This window comes from Cricetulus griseus, chromosome 2, assembly GCF_003668045.3.
Source record: "Cricetulus griseus strain 17A/GY chromosome 2, alternate assembly CriGri-PICRH-1.0, whole genome shotgun sequence".
In the NCBI taxonomy this organism is placed as follows: Eukaryota; Metazoa; Chordata; class Mammalia; order Rodentia; family Cricetidae; genus Cricetulus; species Cricetulus griseus.
The window spans coordinates 278,425,772-278,452,523 of NC_048595.1; the positions used below are offsets into that span (position 1 = coordinate 278,425,772).

The following is a 26,752-nucleotide window of genomic DNA, read 5'->3' on the forward strand; positions in this document are numbered from 1 at the left end:
TGGTTAAATTCAACGTCTCTCTTCAGCACTGCACCACCGTCCGGTCATATGATTTCACATTTGATTATGTGAGGTTGTTCTCTTGACTCAGCATCAAATTTGTTGAAGACTAATATTACTTTTTAAAGTCCTTTGTACCCAATATAATGTATCAAACTGAGCAAAATGTGTTTCAGAGAACTAAAAAACGAAAACAAAAACAAAAAAACAACAAACAAAACCCCCAAAGTTTAGAGCCAGTCAGAAATAGTTCAGGAAAGTCTTCAAATTTGCTTTATTCCTTCCCTTCTCCCTTATGTGAGTTAATTTCCTACTTCAACAAGTATGAAACCACAAAGCAAAGTTTTAGAAGTTCCAAGTGGAAGGCATAGTCTTGGACCACAGAACTATACAGAACTACACTTCCCGAAATGCACTGAGCCCCACGCCTAATTGGTTTGTTGACTTTTCTTGAAGGCAGGTTCTATCTTCTTATAGGCCAATACGGTGAGGAGACAGTCCTGAACAGGAGAAAATAGCCAATCACAAGGCAAAGGGAGGAGCTTCTGCTTTTGGTGCGGAACTAACAAACCCTGGTAGCATTTTGTGTTTTTGTTTTTGTTTTATGTTTTTTTTTTTTTTCTTGGTTGGGGCGGGGTCTTAGTAAGCCTAAGATTGGCCGCTGGCTGCGACCTCTAACCAAATGGAAGCTCTTCCCGAGTTTCTTCCCTTCTGATTATCCACCCCCATCCCCTTTGCTTGTAGAAAGCACTGTGTAGGATTCCTCTCTCCGCCCCCAGCACCAATTTCTCTTCACCACTGCAAACTTGAACCACTCCTCCGTCTCTTAGCACTAGTGATCGACACGCAGGAGGAACATTGGCGGGCAGATCTGAGCAAAAATTTCACCTCCCTCTCCGATCTGATGATCGGAGAAGCTCCAGAGGGTTTTCGATTGGCTAACGAAACTGGCAGGTCGACAGGACTCTGTAACAAGCAGCGGCCGGGAGTGCTGGCTGCCTGCCCACTTGGATTCGGGGTGGTGGGTGACCAAGGTCGGGGCGTTGGAATTCTTCCCCTTAGGAGGACCCATCCCGGTCTAGCCGCCTCCCGTCACCCTCATTTTACCTCCCGCAACACCTTCATGAAGGAGGCTTCTCTCCCTTTGGGTGTCTCCTAGCTGTCATCTTGCCACTGACCTAATCGTCACCTGGACGCTCCATTGCAAGCCCAGATACAAAGCAACCCGAAAGCACACAGCGGGGAGCTTGAGTGACAGACCTGGAGGTGAGGGCCTCAGAGCCCACAGGTCCGCCAGCTGCTGCCCCGGCCCTCGGCGGAGGATGATTTAAGCCGCCGGCCGGGGGCGGGGGCGGCGGCGCGCATGCGCACCCGGCAGCCCGCTCCGCGGAGGCCCAGCTGCCGCCACCGCCGCGGCTGGCGCTGGAACCGCGGCTCGCCGCCTGCTCTGCCGGGCGTTGGGGGCCGGGAACCGAGGCTCCCGGAAGGTGATAGCGAGCGTCCCGGCAGCCGGGGAGAGAGCGACAGGAGGCGCCGGGAGTGACTCCCGGTGCCCGGGCCATGCTGGCCGGGCGGCTGCGCTGAGCGGAGGCCGAGCCCGGGACGCGCCGAGGGACTGAGGGGCCGCGGGGCCATGGATGCGGCGGCGGCAGCGGCAGCGGCAGTGGCAGCGGCGCGGGACGGCGAGAGCCTGGCCGCGACCAGGTGAGGAGGCGGCGTCCGGCGCCACTGCAGCCGCGGCGGCCTCGGAGGAAGAGGAGGACTCGCCGCCGCGCGCCCGTCGTCGCAGCCCTTCCTGTTGGGATTATCTTCTGCTCTCCGCTCCTTCGCGCTCCGCGATCGTAGCCGCCGCTGGGCTTCAGCGGTTCGGACTCCTTCCCACCCGGTGCCACCGCTGCCCCGGGGCCCTCGAGGAGACCGACAGACAGACCGACCTCTGGGTGGTGAGACCATGAGGAAATTCAACATCAGGAAGGTGCTGGACGGCCTGACCGCAGGCTCGTCCTCGGCCTCGCAACAGCAGCAACAGCAGCAGCACCAGCCTGGGAACCGGGAGCCCGAGATCCAGGAGACGCTCCAGTCCGAACACTTCCAACTCTGCAAGGTGAAGGGAGCGCGCAGCCCCGCCGAGCTGTCTTGGGAAGATTGGGGTCGTTTGAGGGGGCCGCTGGGCAGTACCTGGGAGCGGGAGGGCAGAGCGCGCCAATAGAGCTCAGAGCTCTAGGAAGCCCCCCCCCCCCGCCCTTGACAGACGTGCCTGGTTGGGGGATTTGGGGCAGAGATTCCCTACTTCTTTTAGTCGATGTCTTTCCCTTTTCATAAAAAAAAAAAGCGATCATTTCAAGGCACCCTAAACATACCCACCCCTTGTCTTTAATTCCCATCCAGGCACTGGCCACAATGGTCTGGAAATACTTTTATATTCGCGCATATTTTATTATCTTCCACTGACGTCGAAATTTTCCAGCTCCGTGTGATGAACGTCGTTTGTGGGCAAGGCAAACCTGTTCAACCAGATCTTTTTTGCGCATCACTTTTTAGAATGCGGGCGAGTGGCTCACTATCTGAAGTCACAGGATTTTTCAGCTTGTTTGGTTAAAAAGTTAGTGCAGAGGTTTTTTTGTTTGGTTTTGTTTGTTTGTTTGTTTGTTTGTTTTTGGTCTGTGAATGGCAAGATGATTGCCACACGGTCCTGTAATTCAGAAAGAATGATGCAGCGGATTAATTCCCCAGCTGCACAATGAGAAAAGCACAGGAGCCTCCGTATCCAGACCTGCCTGCCTCATAGATAGCCATTTGGTCCTTCCTGTGTCGCGGGCTTACAAGCCTGCATACAATTTTTGTTTTTATGTCCTAAACTTATTCCAGCCTTAGTAGAAAATTGTAAGATTTTTTTTTGCGCCCATTTCCATAGTTAGAATTGCAAATGTTGATCCTGAGGTTGATGCTTCTTTGACTAAATCCTTCAATTAGTTTCCTGACAACTTTTTCTTAGACATCTACCCCCCCTTTAGCATTCAAACAAAGCTTTGATTTCTATGCTTTCTCTTGAGATGCAACACGAATCACCTTTTGCAAGGATTTTTACAGAATTTCGAACCACTACAAACTTGAGGAACGTGTCTTCAAAAGGAATATACTATCCGCTATTCACAGGGAATGGCCCTCTGTGGAGTTAACTAGCATTGTAGCAAAGCAGGAGCTTAAATAAGTAGGTTTGTGCTTCTGGCGCTGTGATCCTTAGGATAGAGTCCACCCTCCAACCCTCATTTCCCCCCTTAAAGTGGTAAGTTCCTGTGGTGTGTGCTTTGTGTCAATAGTAGTTGGTTTCAAGTCTAACGCCCCTGTGGGCTGTTCTGTTTTTGGATTTTGCCTGCTGCCTTGGTTCCTGTGATGTCACTGCCCATCCCCAGACTGTTCGCCACGGATTCCCCTATCAGCCCTCAGCCCTGGCCTTTGATCCCGTACAGAAGATCCTGGCAGTAGGAACTCAGACTGGTGCTTTAAGGCTGTATCCTTTCTTTAATAGAAAAAAACAAAAGAAAGATGGAAAAGAAATATTTTGGTTTGCTTGCTTTCTCATCCCCAGTCCTCCTGTATTGCTCATTAATCCTGTTTTTCCTCATCGGGTCTGTATTATAAGGCTTTCCCTTATAGCTATTTTGTAGTTGGTATGCTGCTGTGAGGACTACTCTGGGCTCTCAGGAGTTCCTAAACAGGAATCAAAACATCAGTTTAAAGTTTGTTGTAGTAACTAATTGTTTGTAATGGCTCCAGGATCCTGAGGGGAATACTTGTGTTAGGGGATTAATGCCCAGTGCCTAAAGATAAAGTTGGGAGAGCAAAGTATGGTGAGTACCTTGCAGTGTCAGCTGCTTGTCAAATGTGTATGGTGGCTGTTGAACGTTAACTGTCCCTCAATCTCATTAATTAGGAGCTGGATTTGAATTTGATTTGTTTTCCATTTGTCCACCCAGAGAAAAACATTAACTGATGACAAATTATCAAGTTAGTTTTCTATAAATAAGAAGGGCTACTATTTCTAGAGATTTCTAGGGCATTGTTTTGGAAAATGCATAGCTATAAATGTACTATGTGACAGAGTTTGCCTTTTGTTGTCTATTTGTTATGTGTAGCCAAAGCTACTAAGTACATGAGCATGTAGAAAAATACTGGTTTTTTTTTTTTTCTGGTTATATGTCAATTGTATAGCTTTGACATAGGGATTTTTCAGATTCTTTACAAGAATTTTTCAATAACATCTTTCTGGTCTGAACAATGAAGACTTTTTTTTTTTACTTCCTCTTTTATACTATTTAACTTCAAATAAAATGTGCAATTGTTTTCACTCTGACATTTAAACATAGTTGACTAGCCCATTATTGAGATGCTATGCTGGTAATAAACCAGCAAGCCAACCAGTGATCTCCACTGGACATTATTGTTGACAAAAAAGGGTTGGTGGTGGTTATGGGAGGGGCTGGGCCTATTCTATTTACATTTCAGGTTTTCCAGCATTTGATGTAGACATGAATCAGGAATTTCACTAAGGATCTTTTAAAACACTTCAGAGTCCTTTATGACATCACAATACTCCTCACATTTAACTCTGAGGATGCTGTCTTGCAAGCTTGACTTTTCAGGGAAGTGCATAGTGAACACAGGCAATTCAGGCCTGTCTCTAATGGTAAAGCCGAAGTTGGTGCTTCCTGCAGCATTCACAAACTGCTCTTGGCCAGACAGCTAAATTGTTGACTTCAACTGCTTGGATGCTTTTATTTATACAAATACGCTCTATCTTACTTTTTGTAAAGATAGGAATAATTAATTATCTTAGTGTTCAGCGAAATTTGGTTTCAGGGCCACAGGGCATTGTTCTAGAAGGACTATTTGGAACTGCAATGTTTTTCCCTCCGACAAAAGAATTCTGTTATGTGTCCGAAGAAAAAATAATGAATTTAACCAGTTATTTTTAGATCCTTTTGATTTCCTTTTGAAGGAGTTTTTTTGTTTCTGCGTTTGTTTGTTTGCTTGTTTGTTTTTTCCTTTTTTTCTTTCTGCTTTCTCTGGCCTCAGCAGTTTTATTATATAACTTTTTAACAGCCTTTTGATATTTAATTATATGTGCCACCAGCAAAACTGACTGTAAAGCAGTTGTAGCTATTTGTCTTACCAACACCTTAAGCTCTAATTTACATAATTAGCAAGTGGACCCAACAGAACCATTAACAAGTCAGGTCTAGGGTAATTGCTAGTTCGAAGGATCAGGTGCCCAGAATGATTACCCACATGGGCATTTGGGCTTATATGTCTTTTTATGGTTAAACATTAGTGAGTGGCAGCCAACTTCTGATTCCAGGGACACTCACTTTCTTCTAGAAGTTGCTGTGTTTAGAATGAAACCCTGGGACCTGTTGACCAAGTCTCTGCTGCTTTTCCCCTCTAGAGTTTTACCCCAACTTTCTAGATTGGCAAATCAGCTTGCTTATCAGCAGTCCCCCACACCCATCCACCCCACCCCTAGTCATTCCTCCAGTGAGGATAAAGTACTAGATGAGCCTAGAGCTTTGTCTATTGTGACTCTGATTTATAATAGAAAACCGCAGAGGCCTTTTGAAAAGTTTAACAAACATATTAAGTTTTTTCTTAATGTTTTTTGAAACTAGACAGATATCTAAGTGTATCCATTGTCATTTTAGAACTCCATATTGGTTTATCTTTCCTATTTGTTGCAGGCCTGCCTACTATCATGTTTGTTCTGGTTTCCTCTTTCTAACTGGTTTCTTCTAGTCCTTGTGTGCATTCTCATTTTAGATTTTTATTGTCTAGAATGTTTTCCCAAAAAGGTGTTTTAGGAAAGAAGAATACTTCTAAATATCATTTGCTTAATTATATAGCAAAATAATAAATAACTTCTTAAGTGGAATTGGACTTTTGGGATTCCAAATGCAAACATAGCCTGTTTGTTTACCTTCATAAATGGTGGCAGAGTAGCCTGAGTTGACTGGCTTACATGGAGTTGAAAGCAAAACACATCCAAAAGACTGATTGAGTAAACTATATCTGATATCTAAGGGTGACATTTAAGGGTAGTGAAAATCAAATCCTTAACGAATAGCTAACCAACATTGAGGCAAAATATCTAATCTATTTATTGCATTAATGTACAACACAAGATGGATGATACCATTTTGTTTCATCAACCTTCTTGGCCTCTGAGGAGGATATGAAGTTGCCATGTGTTTACTGATAAGAAACAGGGAAACATAATTTTATATACCAGGTCATCATATAATAGTGATATGATTTATTTTCCATTATTTGCCACAGGGAAATAAATAAAATTTGAGTTTTAGGAGTAATCTAGATATCAATGTTGGAAAGAGAGGCCATACTAAAGAGTAGAGGCATTTGAACTCATAGTGCTATTGTCTGTTTTAGACTCTGGGTCTCATGTGGAATTGCACATTGCTTCATCTTAAGTTAGCATGGCCTTGCTCATATTTTACTGTAAAATTTTTTCTATAAACAAGGGTGGGACTAAAATTAGGGCCTTTTATTGTTACTATTTAAAAAGGACTAAGGAAAACTAGAACTTCAAATTTACTGAATGTGCAGTAAAAGAGGAAACTATCAGATAACCTCCTTTCTTGTGCTCTTGACTTGTGCAAAGTTCAGGGTACTGGACAGTCTGTTTCCATGAGGTGAAGTCTTCATTTGCAATGCAGTGTTTCATACAGGGTTACAGAATGGTCTCTGTATCTGGAAGCTCATTTTACAAGGCATAACAAGGCCACAAATATTGGATGGTAGTCTGTGGGGCCTGAACTCTAGTTCTTACCTTTTTTTCTTTTATAGCAGTTTTTAAAAATGATTTATTTATTCTTATTTTTTTTTTTATGAGCATTCGTGTTTTGCCTGTATGTATGTCTGTGTGAGGGTGTCAGATTCCCTGGAACTGGAATTACAGACAGTTGTGAACTGCCATGCTGGAAACTGACCTGTGTCCTCTGGAAGAGCAGCCTGTGCTCTTAATCACTGAGCCATCTCTCCAGCCCTATTTTTGCCTTTTTTTTTTCCCACAAGGAATTGGTCTTTGTCTTTAAATTGCAGGTACTATGTTGGATGATTCAGTCAAAAGCAGTTCTATGATTTCAGATTCCCATGAGTCTAGGCCAGTAATTCAAAAGAAGTGGATATATGACCCTTCTAAAGGCTTCTTGCTCTAATACAAGGGCTGGAACTAGTTAAACATTGCTATAGAAACTTGTATAGAGATTCACAGTCTCCACAAAGTCAGATCCTAGATTAAATTCCAGCCCTTGTTAAGCATTTCTATGCATTGGTAGATAAGGATGCAGAATGGCAATATGAAGAATTAGAAAAGCTCCGAGCAGGGAAAACTGTGGGCATCACCATGGTTTAGGAAATGATAGTAGATTGAGGGAATGTTGGGGAAAAGTCCTGATTGGAATAACGACCCTAATTGAGTTGAGAGTAGAAACAAGCTAATTAGAGGGCTGGGAAGATAGCTTGGTTAGTAATGTACTTGCCTTGCAAGCATAAAACCCATGTGTACTTGGCATTCAAGTGCTGGCGAGGTAGCTGGGCTGTCTAGGAAAATGGGTGAACTTCAGGTTCTAGTGAGAAACACTGTCTCAAAAAACAAGATGAACAGCTTTTGAGGTTAGCCTAGAGGCTATATGCATGTACATACATGTGGACCTGCACACATCACATCATGTATACACACAGAGAGAGGGAGAGGGAGAGGGGAGAGGGAGAGGGAGAGGAAGAGTAAGCCAACTGAATTTTAGCCCAGAGGTGTTTTTGTCCCAGAAGTCATTTAAGAAGATGTTTGACGGGAAAAAAGTGTAGTTCGTGTGTCTGTCTGGTCAGGCAATAGTATCATGGGTGAAAGAACAGAACAAGTGAAACTCCATGGGTTACCATAATCACATAGGTAGTAAAGTGGACCCCTAAACAGATGTGGCAGAATGGGCACTGGAAAAGGGCTTGGCTGCTTTCTATGAAATCTCAAAGAGTGAGTGAGTCAGGCTGAAAGTGCCCAGGAAATTACAGAACAGAAATGGATGAACATTGAGTTGGAAATGATGTCACTTTCTCTACTGCATTGCCATTCTGAGAAGGCAGTCTGGGCTGTTGCTTTTAGCATGAAGATTTGATATAGTTTTATGTTTAGATAAAGCTATATAGATAGATACTATGAATTTTATAATTGAATATATAGATAGAGTGATCAGTAGCTGTTTGGCTTTGGTGATCTGGTCTGTGTTCCTCAGTAGATGGTAGCGGATTGGACAGTTTAATTCTGTGAATTTGTTCAAGACACTAGGAAAATTTAAAACAAGCTCTCACCTACTAAATGTCAGTTTTTCTGTCAGTGTGACAACTCCAGGCACACACTTCAGATGTATCTGGTTGCAAATCACTGTCCTTAGCCTAAGTTCTCCATTAGTTAAAAAGGAGTGGATAACTCACCTCATGAGATTGTCAGGGCTCAGCACAAGTAAACACATGTGTAGCTGTTGAGGCTGCAGGGTTGTTTGTTGAATGTCCAGTCGTGACTGCCATTATTATGAGTGTTCTATGTAGTCTTGGTTTTCAGTTTGTTCTCTCATGTTCCTCAAATGCTGCATGAGAAACAGCTCAGTGCCAGGCCTTAGAATGGCCCCCGATTCATCAGTTTTATAGATGATACAACCTTTGAAAGAAAAGTTCATGAAAATAACTGAGTTTTGATTTAATTTTGTCCTTTATTGTAATGTTTTATGTATATGGATGTTTGCCTGCATGTATCTGTGAACTATTTGCATGTCTGGAGACCAGAAGAGGTGGATAGTTGGGAGCCACTGCAGGCTGGGAACTGAACCCAAGTCTGGGAGAGCAGCTAGTGCTCTTAGTCTGTGAGCCATATCCCCAGTCCAGTTTCACCTTTTAAATGACTGGATTATTCTCAACCATAAGTTTGAAAAGTTGCTATAGAGGTATAAATAGCATCCATAGAAGTTCTTACATGTAGAACTTAATAAATTAATATGTAATGATTTTATACTTGTAAAATAGGATTAGAATGTTTTGGCTCCCTGCTTATTAATGTTATTTTTCATAACATAATTATACTACTGAAAGAAAGATTTGGAAAAGACTCCTGGTTTGAAATAATTAAGTAAATTAGTCAAAATAAACGAATGAGATAAACTAGTTGACAGTTAGCCACACTTTCATCTGGTCTTCCCTTTTGGGGGTTGTGTTTGTTTCTAAGCAAGCTCTTGTCACTGGGAACAGAGCTGTGGACAAGTAAGCAGCTCAACACACATTGGTATCTCATGTCTGCTCCCTGTTAAGAGGACTTTGATTAAAGGGATGAATGAGCAACATATTAGCTGTAAGGCATGGTTCTCAGTATACTTCAGTAAGAAGCAAGAAGTAGGGATGTCTAGAAACAGATTTGCAGTGCACTTGTGTGTGTGTGTGTGTGTGATGAAAAATAAAACATGAAAACATATGGACTTGAGAAATGTTAAATATGAGAAAATCAAGTCTGCACTTTATAAAAATTATTTTGCTTTAAGTAAAATGGCATATTTTTTCAGATAGTTTGTTTCTCATTTGAGTTTCAATATAATTCTTTTAAGAATTACTATTGCTATTCTAAAGGAGTAAAATAAATTCTAGAAGAATTACCTTATTATTAGTCTTACAACTGATTTTGTATGATAGGTGAAGTGAAATCTTGGTGTGTTTGTTCCTTTGCTGTGAGTGAGGAATTGGAGAATGCTGGTTTTGAAGAGTCCTCCTAGTACCCTGTTGCTGTGGTCTCTTTCTCCTTGGAAGGCTTGGGGGTTCTTTGGACTGTGTTTGCCTGTAGTGATCAGAAAAACTGTCCTGAGTGCCTGTCACATGGGATGAAGTATTTGACTCCTTCCTGTTGTGGCCTGCTTTGTTTTGCGTTCCCTGAATGCATTCCTAGTCCTTCAGTAGCTGTGTGAGTGTTTGCAGAAGAGATCAGGGAGGTGCATGCAAGTCAACACAGCATGCATGCTGAACACTGACTTGAGGGATACAGTGAACATTTGTAGTACATTTGGTAAAGCTTACCTTTCTTCTTTGGGTATTAATAATTAAGATGTAAATTTACTTTAAAGAAGTTCCTAATTACATATGGTTTTTACCCATTTTTTCTTCTTTCTTTTGAAGCAGAGTCTCACTGGGTAACTCTGGCTAGCTTGGAATTCCCTGTGTAGGGTGGCCTAGAACTCATAGACGTGCCTGCCTCTGCTTTCAAGTGCTGGGATTAAAGGTGTGCACTACCAGGCCTAGTAGTTTTACTAATTAGTATGGAGACTGTCTTCCTTGAATTGCTGGTATTGAATTAGTTCTAAATTTGGTAACAATAGAGTAACTTGGAAAAGTAGTTACTTTTCCTATGCATGTGTATGTATGACTGGACTATAGGGTAGAGTAGCATTAAAGAGAAGGTAATCTTTGGTGGTTGTGCCGTTAATCTGGCTTTAATGTAATTCGGTGTAAGAGGCACATTATTTACAAAAGGACAGTTTGTTATCAGACTGTTAGTATTGATTTTTCTTATGGTGCTTTAATAAGTGTTTTCTGAACTGTTGACATTTAGCATCCTCAGAATCCATGTACTTAGCATTGTGGGATTACAGAGTGAGGGACAAATTTTGGTTTAACCTGTACATTTCACCATGTGCTACCTCTTGGATGTGAATGCCTTTATTAAGGTAGAGCTTAAGCCTGATGTATGTTATGAAGCTTCTGAGGGAATAACCAGAGTAATCATTGATGTCAGTTTTGTTTTGTTTTATATTAGGTGGAGTCTCAGGAAGCCTAGGCCAACTGGCTTTAAACTCCAAATCCTCCTGCCTCTACCTCATGTCTTGTGTGCTGGAATATGCTTGTGCCACTATACATGGCTCTGCCCCTCCACTTTTAATGTTGACTTTTTATAAAAATTAATAAAGTTGTAATCACAAAACATTGCCAGAAAGTACCTGAAGCACCCCTTCCTGTAGACACATGTGAACTAGATTATTTATGGAGATGGTGGCATGATGCCTTCTGAATTCCATCTCCAGTGAAGGTGTTCTTAACCCTCTTGCAGGAACAAAAGACACAGTAGGAATATCTGCATAACCTTCCATTTTAATATATTTGTAGAGTTTAGATAAATGACAGTCATCCAGTTTCAGATTTAGTAATTCTAATTGCTCTACCTTTTGGTTTTCCTTGTTTTTATTTTAAAGAAATTGTGATACTAATTCTGTTTATCATCTGTCTTTTTTTTTTTCTTCTGGCTGTGGGTGGAAAGGAAGTTTAAGAGAAGCTTGTTAACAATGACTACTGCTCAGTGTTCCACAGTTGTGTTTATGTTTAGTGAGGCCTTAGTCCAGAACATTTTTTTCATTGTTGAAATAATTCTATGTTTAAGTTTAGAGTCACTGTCACATGTGTGTGTATGTGTGTGTGTGTGTATATAATTTTTCCACTTGATTCCATGCCACCTGTAGGCACATTTTTATTCAACATGAAAATCTAAGTTTCTACGTTTCATTCTTTAATACATATATTACATGTTCAAAAAATTATCAGTGTTACTATATGTAAAAAGTTGTAGCATAGTCCCAATTACAGCATATTAAGCAAATCGGCTAGTATCCTGGAGCCCAGAAGTGAGACAGTATTCCATGTACAGTTCACCAAATCAAGATGGAGGGAACATGCAGAGCTCTCTTCAGTCCACTCAGTATGTTCAGTAGTTAGGATAATCTGTATGTGCACTTGCACACATATATTCAAAGTAATATCTGTCTCCTTTTCAGGAGTCAGCAACAATTGCTATAGAGGGCTAACTAGTAAGTTTTTATTTTTTTTTTTTGGGGGGGGGAAACCATGTGGTTTTTGTAATACATACTAACTATTCATGCATGTAACACAAAATGTACCAAAGACAGTGTGTGAAGGGATGAGTATGTTTCAATAAAACTTTACTTTCAAAATCAGGCAGCAGGTGGTAGATTTGACTGATATGGAAAATTTGCAAGGCTCTGTGCTGATTGATCAGCATACCTCATTTATTTATTTATTTATTTTTCTTTGTTCTTTTGGTCTTTTTGAGACAGGCTTTCTCTGTGTAGCTTTGGAGCCTGTCCTGGAACTTGCTCTGTAGACCAGGCTGGCCTCGAACTCACAGAGAACTGGCTGCCTCTGCCTCCTGAGTGCTGGGATTATAGGCGTGCACCACCACTGCCCGGCTTTGTCTACCTTACTTTTAAATCATGTATGTGGAGGGATTTGCAGGCAAGAGTTACTACTGACATTTTTATATTTAAGTATATAAATGTTACCATTATGTCAGTTTACATGAAAACTTTTAGTAGTTAATAAGCCAATTTTAAAATGTATCAGGAAATTCTTAGCAATACTTAGCATTCCATATACAGAGTTGAATTATTTCACAAGAGCTTTTTAATACTAAGAAAGGCCTTCATGATCTTCCCATTGAATTATAATTAGTATAATAATAAGGCTATTTTTTTTTTTAGCTGTCCTTTGGGAGTAACTCTGCATACAGTTGCATCCTCACAGCATCCAGTCTGCCTTTTACCTCTCAGTTTTAGATGTTTGAGTTTATAGCACTTGGGAAGTTAATATTTTCATTCTTATAATAAACATAGATGTATATACTTCCAGATGTATAGCTTTAAAGGTAAAAAGAATGAAAACAGCTTACTGAAATATGACTCCTCAGATGTGTGCAAACTTTTATTAGAAATAACTTTCATTTATTAAAAAAAAAACCAACAACCTGAAAAATGAATAGGTATTGAAAAGCAAAAACTCACTCATAGGCTCCTAGAAGCAAGTTCAGGTCAGGCACTTGGGTGTGTCTTGTGGATCAAGTATGTTACATTCACACACCTCCATGAAAGAAAGCATATGGTCCATTAATTGGCAGCTAAAGTTGTAGCTACTTTTTTAAAAGGTGTTTTATAGAAGCTCTCTCTGCATTTTCCAATAGTAAATGTAGACATAAATTCTGAAAAATCACAATTTCTACTTGCTCCCAGTTTTCCAAGTAGTGCTAATCCTTTTTGAAGGGTGTGTCCTTTGTATACATTGAAAAATGACAACATTCTGAGGGTGTTTATTTACATTTCTTTGTTGTGAGTTTTAATACACTGGTAATCTGCAGTAAGTGAGATTACCTTACAATGGAGAGCATGAAAGCTTTTAAATAAATAGCTGCTGATTTTCATTTATGTTATTCTTCAGGTGAAAAATGAGATTTTCTCAAAGCATAGTGTAAATTGCAGAATAGAACAAGCCTTACAACTTCTATGGTCATTATCAAATATTTCTTTTCTACTAGAGTTACTTTTCTTATGGCTTTTGATCCTGTTTGCCTTTTGAATAAGTGTCAGCTGGGACTTTTGAAGCCTTTGCTGGTGAGATAATTTATTGAAGAGTGATTAATCTTATTCCATAAAAGAGCCTATCTCTCCCTAAGAACAGTGCCTCTGTTTTCAACGTTGAAATCCTTGCCAAAGAGAATAGACATTTGGTGGCATTAGCTACTGTGGTTCTTTCTGCTAATGGGCTATACTTCATATATGTGTTTTTTCTGTCTGTCTTTTGAAACAAAGACAAAGAGAAAACATGTCTAAACATAATTCCCCATCTACTAATTCTATGGGCTACATTTTCCATAATGTGTTGTGTTTTTCTGGTAAAATTAACTTTGATTTTTTGTTTTGTCTTGTGATTCTAGTTAACCTCAAATTTATGATGTAGACTAGGCTGGCCTTAAACACACAAAGATCCAGTTGCCTCTGCCCGCCAAGTCCTAGGATTAAAAGTATGCCTCATCACTTAAGGCCCACTTTAGTATTCTTAGAATAACAAACAGAGCCTATAGATGGCTGAATATGGATGCTAGGAAAATAGATGGCTTTTGCTTATATGAGAGAATGTACATTCCTTGTTCCCTTAACCCAGACAACTGTTACGTATGACTGTATTTCATAGTAGACTGAGTAAGTAATTCATTTAAAAATACCAAAGTGCATTAAAAGCTGTCCTAAAATAGTGCCTACACAGCAATGCAGATAATCTTAACTCCAAAACAGTAAAGATGAATGAACACATTTGCCCATTCTATTTTGTTCATGAATCAAAAAAAAAAAATTGTTAACTAAAGGTAACCAGCTGTCCATTTCCACAGTTAGCGCCTACTGCTACCTGCTAACCCAAAGCTGCCATCACATACTGCACTTAACCATAACCAGAAGGCTCAGAAGTGGTTACAGTTGCTTTACTGTTTCAGTGCTGGCTTGGCTTCATTACATTCAAGAGAGCAGTTGAGTGACTTCAGATACTGTGGGGCACACATAATAAAATGTCAAATCTTAGTAAGATAAGGTTTGGCACTGCTACTACTACTACTGTTGTTGTTTACAGTCAGTCAGGGTTTCACATTTGTAGCCCAGGCTAGTCTGGAACTGTTGACAGCCCTACCTCAGCCTCCTGAGTATGAGGATAGCATGTATGAGTCACCATGCTAAGTGACTTGTCTACCTTTTGTAGTTATTTTTAGCATTTTTTAAACTTCAGAAATAAGACATAGTAAATTTCACTTAAGTGACAGATTAATAGAACGTTAGGCCCATGAATCAGCAGTAAAAAATTAAGCCTCTTCATTATCGTTGTGAGGCTGTCTGTAGCTGTCTTTTGCTTAATACATTAATTTTTAAAGACACTTCAGATTTCCCATATATTCTCTGCCTGTGTTTGTAACCTCAGCTGTTGTCGCATCTCCCACCAGAATGCTGCCTTTGTCACATTGGTGAATGTATCATAGATACATTCTTTTCACCCAGCCTGCACAGCTTTAGTTGGAGTTTGTTCTTAGTGAGTTGAAGCGCTTGACAAATCAGTGATGGTTCGCATGCACTATTGCATGTGGAGAGAGTTTCAGTGCTCACTTGTGTCTGCTCTCTCTATCCGTTCCTTCCTCCCCCAGGCTCTGGCAGCCTCTGGTCTTCTCAGTCTCTATAGTTTTGCCCTTTCTAGAAAGCCATACCCGTGGACCACAAATCATGGATTGCTTTCATTTTGGTGACTTTCACTTAATAACATCTTTACTTTTCTGGTCATGTCTTCCTCTTGGAGCATCTAATAACCCATTGTCCAGGTATATGAGGGTGTTTATCCAGCCAGAGGGCTTTTGAACATCTGCAGGGCATTTTTAGTAAAGTTTTGTTTGGGGTGTAATGTTTGTATCTATACCCTCTTTCTGATCCATTGATCTGTGTATTCTTCACCAATACTACACCACTGTGGTTACTATAGCTTTAAAGTATCTCTTGAAGTTTGATAATGGCAAACCTCCTTTAATATAATTTTAGATACTTTACTTTTCTGCATAAACTGCAAGATGGTTTTGTTAATATTCACTAAATAGCTCAGAGGGGGGTTGCAGTGAATCTTTAGACCAAGATTGCAAATGTTGAGCTCTTAATATTACTTATGGTTTATATCCACTAATGTGGAATGTTTCTTCACTGATTTAATTATACTTAAATTCTTTGAGGAGAATTTTGTAGTTTTCCTCATATAGATTTTAAGTATCTAAATCATGATTGGTGTGTGTGTGTGTGTGTGTGTGAGAGAGAGAGAGAGAGAGAGAGAGAGAGAGAGAGAGAGAGAGAGAGAGAGAGAGAGAGAGAGAGAAACACTTTGTCTTTAATTTGACATTCTACTTGTTAGCATACAGAGAAAGTGCTGATAATGTATTTAACAGCAGCTTTCTTCTGTCCGAGTGTTTATACAGGTGATTGTGTCATCTGTGAGTGTATTCCTCCTGATGTGTTTTCTTGTTAACAAGGATTTCTGGTGCAGTGATAGAAGGAGAGTGTATTTAAGTTCCCAGAATGTAGTCTACCTTTGCAGTTGCCTGTCCTTTGTGAGTTTGAAAAGAATGAGTCATCTGTTTTTATTGGGTGAAGTAACCTATAAACATTGATTATTATTGTTTGATCTGTTTAATTGTGTGTGGGGGCTGTGGGGTGTAGGGCAGAAGTCAATGCTAGGTGTCCTGTGTTGCTGTTGACCTGATTTTTAAAGGCAGGGTTTCTCACTGATTCTTGAGTTCATCCATTTGGCAAGACTCTCTGGCTATCAAGCTCCAGGGATCTGCCTGTCTCTACCTCTGTTATGCTGGGTTTCTTTTACTTTAGAACTGGGACACCAAGAGAACTTTACTTACTGAGCTGTCTCACAGCTTCTGCATGATTGGTTTCTGATGGAAATGTATTGTAGGTCTTCAGTTGTTATATGCAGTCAGTTCACCTCTCATCTTCCTAATTCTTACAGTGTGTGTGTGTGTGTGTGTGTGTGTGTGTGTGTGTGTGTGTGTGTGTGTGTGTGTGTGTGTATGTTGCTGTTAAGTATACTCTACGTAGTATTGTTACTGTTGCTTGTGAAGAACTGACTTTGTTGCCTTGTTTAATGTCCATTTTGATCCCTCTGAATTCTGCTATGACTGAAATTAATATGTGCAGCCCCACTTTGTTTTGATTATTCATAGCATGTTACACTTGATCTGTATGTGTCTTTGTATGCAAAGCAGATTTCTCTCTTGACAAAATAAACAAAAAGTAAAGCAGATTGTAGACAACAAATAGCTGAATCTCATCATCCATCTTTCCTTCCTATCTTCATAGGACGGTCTCTGGTTTTTTTAATTGGTTCAGTTAGATCATTGATGTTCAAAACTGAATTAGTGTCTACCATATTTGTTAATGTTTTCTCCTTTTTCAAAGCCCTAGTTACGCTTACTGCCTTTCCTTCTTTTGATTGCTTAGGACACACACTGTCTTTCTGAGCCTTGTTTATTTTTGCTTTTGATGAATTTCCCCCGAATTCATTGTTAGCTTCCACTGAGAAAGGATTGTATGGTAGCCTCCTTTTCCTCTTTCTGTATTCTTGACATTTAACAATGCAAAGGTGGCATTTCTGCTTGGCTGTGTAGATCTAAAACAATTAAGATGAAACAAGAACAATCAGATAAAAGTAAACACAGTAGAGTGGGCAGCTCTTCGAAGGACCAGTCAAGTGCAGTCCTGAGGAACAGGCAAGAGTCAAATGAGTAGTTGGGGCTTAACTGAGCAGCTGATTGAGATAACTTACTATTTCGAACCAGCTGGGAGCTTTCCTTTTTTTTGATCCTGCTTTCCATCCTCTACTTTTTATACCTCCTATGAGTTTAGTGATGCATTTTATAGTATATGGCTCCTTTTATTCCTCGACTGTTTAACAGGTCTTTTTTTCTTCTTCAAATTTTGTAGCAGTTACCCTAGATCAGTGGTTCTCAACCTTCCTAATGCTGTGAACCTTTGTATACAGTTCCTCATGTTGTGGTGACCCCCCAACCAAACAATTATTTTTATCACTAATTCATAACTAATTTTGCTACTGTTATGAATCATAATGTAAATATATAATTTGTAGGAAATCTGATATGTGACCCCTGTGAAAGTGTCATTTGACTCCCAAAAAGGTAGTGACCCAGAGGTTGAGAACTACTGCCCTATATAGTGAAATACAATCTGAGTCCATTTCCAGACTCATGTCCTGTGAGCATCTTATGATAAAAATTTTATTCTTCTATCTCTTCTATTGTTATTGACACTCATTTACTTATAAATAAGCATGCATGATTGAATAGAGTTGCTATTATTTTGAACAAATTATCATCTATTGGATGTTAAGAATAAGAAATAAAGTGTTTTATTTGTTTCTTCCATAATGTTTTTCCTGTTTCAGATCTGAATTTATGACCTATTTAATTATCTATTTCTTTCTAAAATAACCTTTAAAACTTTGACAGATGACAAGTAGTAAACTGTATCAGTTTCTGTTTGACAGAGCTCTGGTTTAGTGGTTTGGGGACTCACCTCCTCCCCCATATATGTTAAATATTTCAGTACTCCTTTTCTTTGTTCTCTGAGGAGTGAGATATAGTTTTTATCCTCATTATAAACAAAATTTATTGTTTACCTTGAATTTTTTGAACATACTGATAAGAGGGCTTCGTTTAGGTTTCCTTAGTTTTATTTTTATACAAGGCTTTACTGTGTAGTTCAGAGTTTCAAAATTATGGGCTTAATGCTTCCATGCCCTCCTCAAAATAACAGATTTTCTTTCATTGTATGTTTTATTCTGCCTAGTGTTTTATTCTGCCTAGTGTTTTATGAACTTATTGGATCTGTGATTTAGTGTCTGACATTAATTAGGGGAAAGTCTTAGTTTTTGCCTCAAACATTCTGTTTTCCTTTTTAGTTTTAGTATTTCATTTACACAAAGGTTTTATTTTGTAAGTACTGCACAGTTTGTTGATATTTTGTTCTGTGACTTTTTGGTTTTGCTCTTTCAGGAGCAGAGCAGGGATTTTGTTTGTTTGTTTTTGTTTTTGTGTCTCTGTTTTACAATCTTGGAAGGTTTGTATGATGCCACTTATATTCAAGGCTCTTTTCCTTACTGGTATCTGGTCCTCCTGTGACCTTTCTGTTACTGTTTTGTCTAGGGGGCTCCTTTATGTTCCTCTCTCACTTAACCATTACTCTTCTTTACTCTCTCCTTTCTTGACTTTGCAATATAAATTCATAGCTCAGGGCCACTTTTGGTTCTGTCATAGGACTTCTGTGGTCTGGCTTTGAACATAGCTTTATAGATTATAACCAATCTTGTTTGATCATGGCTGTCTTACATGGCTGGTTTAAGCCTGACTCCCATCATGTTTTTGAGTTTTCATGCTTGTGCTGTCTCTTTGAGATTTTTTACCTTCCAGAATATGTTGTGATTATTTTTCTTGTTATCTGAATGTGATACACTCAGTGAAGAGAATTTCTGTGAAGACATCTTATTAACCGGATGGTCCTGTTGTTGGGGAAGGGAGATACCTATAGTTGGGTAGTTAGGTCTTGGTTTTACAGTGAGCCTGTACTCAAGTTGTCTGTCTTCTTCCTTCCTTCCTCACCAATCCTATGTCTAGGGCTGGAGTATGCTGAGGTTCACTATTTCCCCTCCTTTGCTTACAAGGCTTCTTCCCACTAAACTGGTATTTTCCTTCCTGTGTGTTTGCTGACTCCGGTAGAACCTCTACATGTCAGGCTCTTGGGGAACTATTCCTTTAAAAGGCAATTTGGGAACCTACTGCTATGATATGCTTGACAATGGTTTTACTGCCCCTTTTGTGGGTTGAGAGCAAAAGGAGATTTTTTTCCTGCCATATTTACTGTGAGAACTTCTTCAGCTTTGACTATAAAATTCATGAAAGTATGGCACTCCCACCTATCCTCCATGACTAGCCCATCTGATTTTGACTTTCAAACTTGGCCGCTCTGATCCCACAGCAGCATATCAGTGACAGTAACGTTTCCTTACTCATGGTTTCCCCAGAAACCAGATTCTCTCTAGTCACTGTTCGGTCCAAGTTGGTACAGTACTCCACATTGCTAACTTGTTTCTCCAACAGACCTAAGGGTTGTTTATTGTCCAGTTTTTTTCAGCTTTTTATTTCTTCTTAACATTGTGATGACTCCCAAATATTCTTATGTACTGGACAAGAAATAATGATTCTATATTAATGTTTAATAGATGGGGGGAATAACATTCAAAAACAGGTCTTTTTTCATTTTTAAAAAATTTAAATTAGAAACAAGCTTGTTTTACATGTCAACCCCAGTTCCCTCTCCCTCCCTTCCTCCCCTGCTCCCACCGAACCCTACCCCATCCCCTATCTGCTCCCCAGGGGAGATCTTCAAAGTCTGTTATATCATTTGGAGCAGGGCCTAGACCCTCCCCCAGTGTGTCTAGGCTGAGAGAGTATCCCTCTATGTGGAGTGGGCTCCCAAAGTCCATTAGTATACTAGAGGTAAATACTGATCCACTACCAGAGATTGTCCAGATTATCCAGGCCTCTATACTGACATCCTTGTTCAGGGAGTCAGTCCTATGCTGGTTTCCCAGCTATCAGTTCCAGTTGTTCAGGTCAGCTGTTTCTGAAGGGTTTCTGCAGCCTGGGCTTGATCTCTTTGCTCATCACTCCTCTGTGCAACTGGATTGCAGGAGTTCAGCTCAGTGTTTAACTGTGGGTGTCTGCTTCTGTTTCCATCAGCTACTGGATGAAGGCTCTAGGATGGCATATATTCATCAATCTCATTATCAGAGAAGGGCATGTCCTCCTCACCCCTCCTTTTCTCCCCTTCTCATTCTTCTAGCTTCCTCTCCCCTCCCACCATGCTCCCTATTTGCTCAGGAGATCTTGTCCCTTTCCCCTTTTCCAAGGGACCATATATATGTCTTTCTTAGAGTCCTCCTTGTTGCCTACCTTCTCTAGTGGTATGGATTATAGGCTGGTAATCCTTTGCTCTATGTGTAAAATCCATATATGAGTGAGTGCATATGATGTTTGTCTTTTTGTGACTGGGTTACCTTGTTCAGAATAGTTTCTTCTAGTTCCATCCATTTGCCTGCAAATTTCAAGATTCCATTTTTTTTCCCCTGCTGAGTAGTACTCCATTGTGTAAATGAACCATATTTTTGTATACATTCTTCAGATGAGGTGCATCTAGGTTGCTTCCAGGTTCTGGCTAGTACAAATGATGCTGCTATGAACATAGTTGAACAGATGTCTTGTTGTATGAATGTGCATCTTTTGGGTATATGCCTAAGAGTAGAATTGCTGGATCTTGTGGTAGACTGATACCCATTTTCCTAAGGAATCGCCATACTGATTTCCAAAGTGGTTGTACAAGTTTGCAATCCCACCAGCAGTGGAGGAGTGTTCCCCTTTCTCCAGCATAAACTGTCATTGGTGTTTTTGATTTTAGCCATTCTGATAGGAGTAAGATGGTATCTCAGAGTGGTTTTGAGCTGCATTTCCCTGATGGCTAAGGATGTTGAGCACTTTCTCAAGTGTCTTCCAGCCATTTTAGATTCCCCTGTTTCGAATTCTCTATTTAGTTCTGCACTCCACTTTTTTTAATTGGATTATTTGGTGTTTTGGTGACTAGCTTCTTTAGTTCTTTGTATACTTTGGAAATCAGCCCTCTGTCAGATATGGGGTTGGTGAATATCTTTTCCCAGTCTGTGGGCTGTCGTTTTGTCTTTCTGACTGTGTCCTCTGCCTTATAAGCTTCTCAGTTTCAGGAGGTCCCATTTATTAATTGTGGATTTTAGTGTCTGTGCTATTGGTGTTATGTTCGGTCTCCTGTACCAATTTGTTCAAGGGTACTACCTACTTTCTCTTCTAAGAGGTTCTGTGTGGCTGGTTTTATGTTGAGGTCTTTGATCCATTTGGACTTAAGTTTTGTGAATGGTAATAGACATGGATCTATCTGCAGATTCTACAAGCCAGCATCCAGTTATGCCAACACCATTTGTTGAAGATGCTTTCTTTATTCCATTGTCTAATTTTAGCTTCTTTGTCAAAAATCAGGTGATCATAGGTGTGTGGGTCCATATCAGGGTTTCCAGTTTGATTCCATTGGTCTACCTGTCTATTTTTGTGCCAATACAAGCTGTTTTCAGGACTATAGCTCTGTAATAGAGCTTGAAGTCAGGGATGGTGATGCCTCCGGACTTTATTGTAGAGTTGTTTTGGCTATCCTGGGTCTTTTGTTTTTCTATATAAAGTTGAGAATTGTTCTTTCAAGGTCTGTGAAGAGGTCTTAAAACTGGCATTGTCAAGCAAGTGAAACTATAGAATATTGTTTAAAACTATGAAAGTGTAAATTGTTCCTTGACAGAGATATCATTTAATAAAGATTCCTTACACCATTGTTTGGAGCGTATTTTTTGTTAGACAATTAGAAGGAATCACATAGGACTAGGAAATTACTAAAGGTTTTTAGAAATAATATCTATGAATGGGTATTTTATGAAATTCATGGTTGTTGGAAGATAATATTTAGAAGTTGATGTGTCTTATTTATATAAACCATTTTAAGGCAGTGCTATACATTATAATCATTTACAAACAGAAAACAGCACTAGGTCCAAGCACAATCTTGCTTGCTTCTCTTGAGATTCTGTTCCCCTGAGTCTGGCATGGTGTGTGTGTGTGTGTGTGTGTGTGTGTGTGTGTGTGTGTGTGTGTGTGTGACATCTGCAGTTTTTTTTTTTTTTTTCTCCATGGCTGCTTGTGATTTTTGAATCCAAATTGAGAAATACTGGATTAAATGTTGGGCCATATGGACAGCAGTACTCTTAGTGAGGCAGATGGTAGTTAAGAGCCATATTCGTTACTGTCTGCTTAGAGAGGGCATCCTCCTAAAGTACCCAAGCCTGTGTGAGTGAAAAGACACTCTACTGTTGTGCCGCTGTCTGCAGAGCAAACTGTACTAGGAATAACTGGCATTCTAGGTTGGAGCTATGCCATTTCCTCTTCCTGGTAGTGAATCTGTGGACATGAAGCCAGCTTTAGAAATGGCTTTACAGCCTTAATGATGAGGTTGAAAAGCACAGCCCTAAATCTGCAGGTGGTCGTGGTCATCTGAATACCAGTGTCATTTCACAAATGACAGGACTCCAGCACAGATAGACTATTGTCATCACAGATCAGTTTACATCCCCATCTGTGTTGTCATATGTCCTGCCTGCCCTACAGCCTGCTACTTGTAGGAATGTTAGTCTTGTTATTTAAAGTTTTTTTTTCCTCATTTGTTTATGTGTTTGTTTGCTTGTTTATTGGTTCAGTGTTACTATGTAGCACTTGCTGGCCTGGCACTCACAGTGTAGATCAGGCTGTTTTCACAGTGAGAGCAAATGTCCTGGCCCAGCCTGACTTTGCTGGTGTGGCAGGCATTCTTCACTACAGCTGCTTTGAAATGTCACATTTTTAACAGATTTTGTTTTCTTTAGTAAACTGAATTGTGGTGTTGTGTCCCTTTTACATGTTAGTTTTCATTTATCTTTCATTGCAGTATGGCATTGCAGTAAAAGAAAAGCAAAGCTCACATGAATTCTCTATGTTCACACAAAATAAAATACTGAACCTTTTCTAAAGTTCATCTCTTCACAGAGACTTCAGTCAGTGTTCTTGGACCACACTGCAGTGTTTTTTGCTTGTTTGTTTTGTTTTTTTAAAACTTAGTTATTGGAAAAGTAATTACATGTTAAGTCTATAAGATTTCTGCCCTTAAAACTAGCTGTCACCAATGTGTATCAGTGCAGTCCTTAGGTCGTAAAAACAGCAGTCTCAGAAGAGCTTCTAATGTGGAGTCGGCAGCACCAACAAGGCTCCAAGTGTATGAAGGCACCAGAGTTGAGGGTAACACAGTCACCAGTAGTTACAGCTGTGCTCGGTGGGAGTTTTCTGAGACAGGGTTAGCTGGCCCTGAACTTCTATGTAGCTCCACTGACCCTGAGCCCTGATTCTCCTGTCTCAGCCTCCCAAGTGTTAGGATTGTAGGCATGAGCCACCATACAGGGATGTATGCAGTGTTTCTTAACAAATAAAAATCATGTGATGGTCTTTACCTGTACTACGATGGCATGAGGCAGCAGGTTGTCCTTCAAATCCCTCTTTTCTTTGGAAACAGAATACCTGCTCAGAAATGACTTTCAGGGAATATTATGTGATTAAATATGTAATGCTCCAGGAAATTTTGTTGGCTAAGTGAGAACTTGGGGAAAATATAATCTTTGTCATATTCATCTTCAAACTTTGCCAGTTGAGAATTTGTGTTTTCAGAAATGTTCAAAGCACCAGAGCCACACAGTCTTTGCTGTTTCATCTGTGCTCTGACCTGGTCTCCTATGCAATGTTAATCTTCACTGCTGTAGAGCTCGGGATAATGTTTGTTCCCTTGCCTCTTTCTTAATTGCTAGAATTCATGAACAAGGGTTCAGTGACATTATAATCCTTAAATCATTAGTAATCTACTACCTGCACACCAGTCCTGTGTGTTTGAAGCCTTTTGTCTGAAATGGTGGTTACCAGTTACACGTGTCAGGTGTCTTCCTAACACAGGAGTACTGTCACAGTGAAAGATTGCCCAGAGCTGGGTGTGTCTTGCCTGATCTTCACTACTTTTTGACTCCACCTTGCTAACAGAACAATCTAAATCCCAGAAGCTATAACAAGCAGCAAAAGTAGGCTACCAAATGATTGGAAGTTGGGATAATTAGCTTTCATTGTCAGCTTGACACCATATAAAATGATCTGGAAAGGGAGTCTCAGTGGGGCTTGTGTAGATTGGCCTGTGGGGGAATATCTTGATTATGTTCATTGAGAGCTGCCTCCTGTTGGTAGCATCATTCCCTAGGCAGGGCATCCTGGATCTCCAAGTGGAAAAAGCAGCTTGAGCCCTGGTGTGTATGCACTCATTCAGTGTGCTCTGCTCTTAACTGCGGATATAATATGACCAGCTGCTTCTGCCACTTGGACTTTGTTGCAGCCATATAGTAGAACTTGGAAATGTGAGCCATATCCTTCCTCCCTTAAATTGTCAGGTCACTTTATTACAGGCACAGAAAAGGAAACTAAGACAGAGGGTAAAGTGAATGGGCTGGAAATGTTGATTCATGAACATTTAATAGCTGTATTATATCCTAGCATAGTCTAATCGTAAATGAAAGAATAGAATGCCTTTATACCACTCTATACTTTTTGTTTGTCTAAAAAGTGAGCGAGCATTAGACCAAAATGGATGCTTGTGTTAGTATTCAGGCATCTGTATTGGCCTATCCTTGAGGTTCTGACAGGATATGCCTTCAGCTGCAGCCACTAAGAGCACCACCTGTGCAGTGCACATTCACTATGTTCCCTTTTAAAATGGCCCTGTCCGCCTCCTCTCCCTCTCTCCCTCTCTCCCTCTCTCTCTCTCTCCCTCCCTCTCCCTTTCTCTCTCTTTCCTCACTCTTTTGCTGCTCCTGTCCCCAGAGTCTGGTCTCCCATCTGCCCTCTCCCCCCTTTCCATCCACTTTGCCCTATAAAAACACTCTCCTCCCAAGCTCTCTCACATGGTCTCTTTCTCTCGTGCGATGCTTCTTAAAATTATAACAACTTACATGTAAACATGCTTCTTGTTTTGAAAAGTTTATTTGGTCTTAAATATTTATTGAATATCTACTATGTGCATATTGTTTTTTTTTTTTAAGCTCTATGGGATTAAAGAGAAGAGCTTGTCATCTCTCTCTTACCAGAGACTGCCCTAATGATTCCCTAGCCCACAGGCCAGAAGAATTGCAAACAGAAGTTCCAGTTAGTTCCTGTACTGCATGGTTTTATGTTAGCTTGACACAGCTGACATCATCTAAGAGTGGGAACCTCAATGAAAATACCTCCATAACTCTGGCAAGCCTGTAAGGCATTTTCTTAATTAGTGATCGATGTGTGTGGGGGGGCCCAGCCTACTGTGGATGTTGCTGGGGGGGGGCTGGTCCTGGAGTCTATAAGAAAGCAAGTTGAGCAAGCCATGGGGAGCAAGCCAGCACCCCTCCAAGGCTTCTGTATCAGCTCTTACCTTCAAGTTCCTGTCCTGACTTTCTTCCATGATGAACAGTGATGTGGAAGTATAAGCCAAGCCCTTTCCTCCCCATCTTGATTTTTGGTCATGTTGTTTCATTGAAGCAATAGAAACCCTAACTAAGACAATTCCAGAAGAAGGAAATCAAGAAGTAGCTACGGAATTCAGTGTAGCTGTAGAATCAGTAAGGGGGCACAGAAGAACAGTGTGGATGGGCACAGTCGTAGTTCAGTGCTTGAATGAGCTGGGATTTGTACAGATGATCACGTTTTATTCTTTAACGCCATATTATCCACTTTCCTCTTTCTCTTTGACAGTATCTGTGGACATAATTGTGTTTATATATCTCTATTGCTGGACCTTAAAACTTCTGAGGATGAGGACTATAATTTGCCTGTTAAAGTTCTCAAATAAGGAAAATTAAGTGATGTTTTCCGGAGTACCATTCTGTGGTTTGCACATATTTATTCTCTAGGAGCTTCGGTGTGGGAAAACACAGAGATAAATTTGTGCTCTTCAGTACTGTTAACTGTTTATTAATTTAATTAGCCCATAATCTCAGACTTGTAAATAGTGAAAGAAAGAGGCTAGAATTCAAAAGAAAGCAGTGGTTCTGGATGAGGAAGAGGGACTGGATGATTTGTTCATTTTCCTTCATGGGAGGCAGTGGACATGTGCATGGAAGGCTCTTCTGTGGTGAGGACCTAAGGAAAGGCTCTTCACTTCCATTCCTGTGGTAGTAGGGCAAGCCATTCTGCTGTAGCTGAATATCCAGGGAAAACCAGAAGGCTGTGCCTGCTTCTGGCCTATGACTGTTGTGTACTTTGAAAACAAGCTCAAGAGACACTAAATCAGTAGATACATTCATGTTTAAAGATGTTAAGCAGTGTGGGTTGTGCCCTGATAAAAAGTGTGCACTTGGCCATGTCCTGGCCTTCTCAGAGGAAGTCATGCAAGTTCTTCCAGTCATGTTGCTGCCCTCACTAGCTAGCTTTCCATCCTTCCTGAGTTGTCAACTACTGGGAGGTTTACTGAAGTTTTTGCAGCTTTTCTCATTCCCCTCCGAGGCATCCATTGTTCTTAGTTTCTGCTGGGTATCTCTGTGAATGTCAATAGCTACAGCACAGCTAATTCTATATTTCTTGCTCTACCAAGCATGTATAGCTTCCTTG

The 26,752-nt window shown here is 40.4% G+C and overlaps 1 protein-coding gene across 4 annotated transcripts in view; it reads left to right on the plus strand.

The window, feature by feature from the left end:
• Window positions 1–1,750: 1,750 nt before the first annotated feature.
• Stxbp5 (syntaxin binding protein 5) overlaps window positions 1,751–26,752 on the plus strand; it is a 129,082-nt gene continuing 104,080 nt past the window's right edge. Inside the window, exons 1-2 of one of the 4 annotated variants that reach the window (XM_027402033.2) lie at window positions 1,751–2,104; window positions 3,414–3,511. In XM_027402033.2, the coding sequence (XP_027257834.1) occupies window positions 1,952–2,104; window positions 3,414–3,511 (251 nt within the window). In that variant the 5' untranslated portion in view covers window positions 1,751–1,951. The remainder of the gene's footprint in view (window positions 2,105–3,413; window positions 3,512–26,752) is intronic. The other 3 variants (XM_027402034.2, XM_027402036.2, XM_027402035.2) reach the window with 3 other exon arrangements.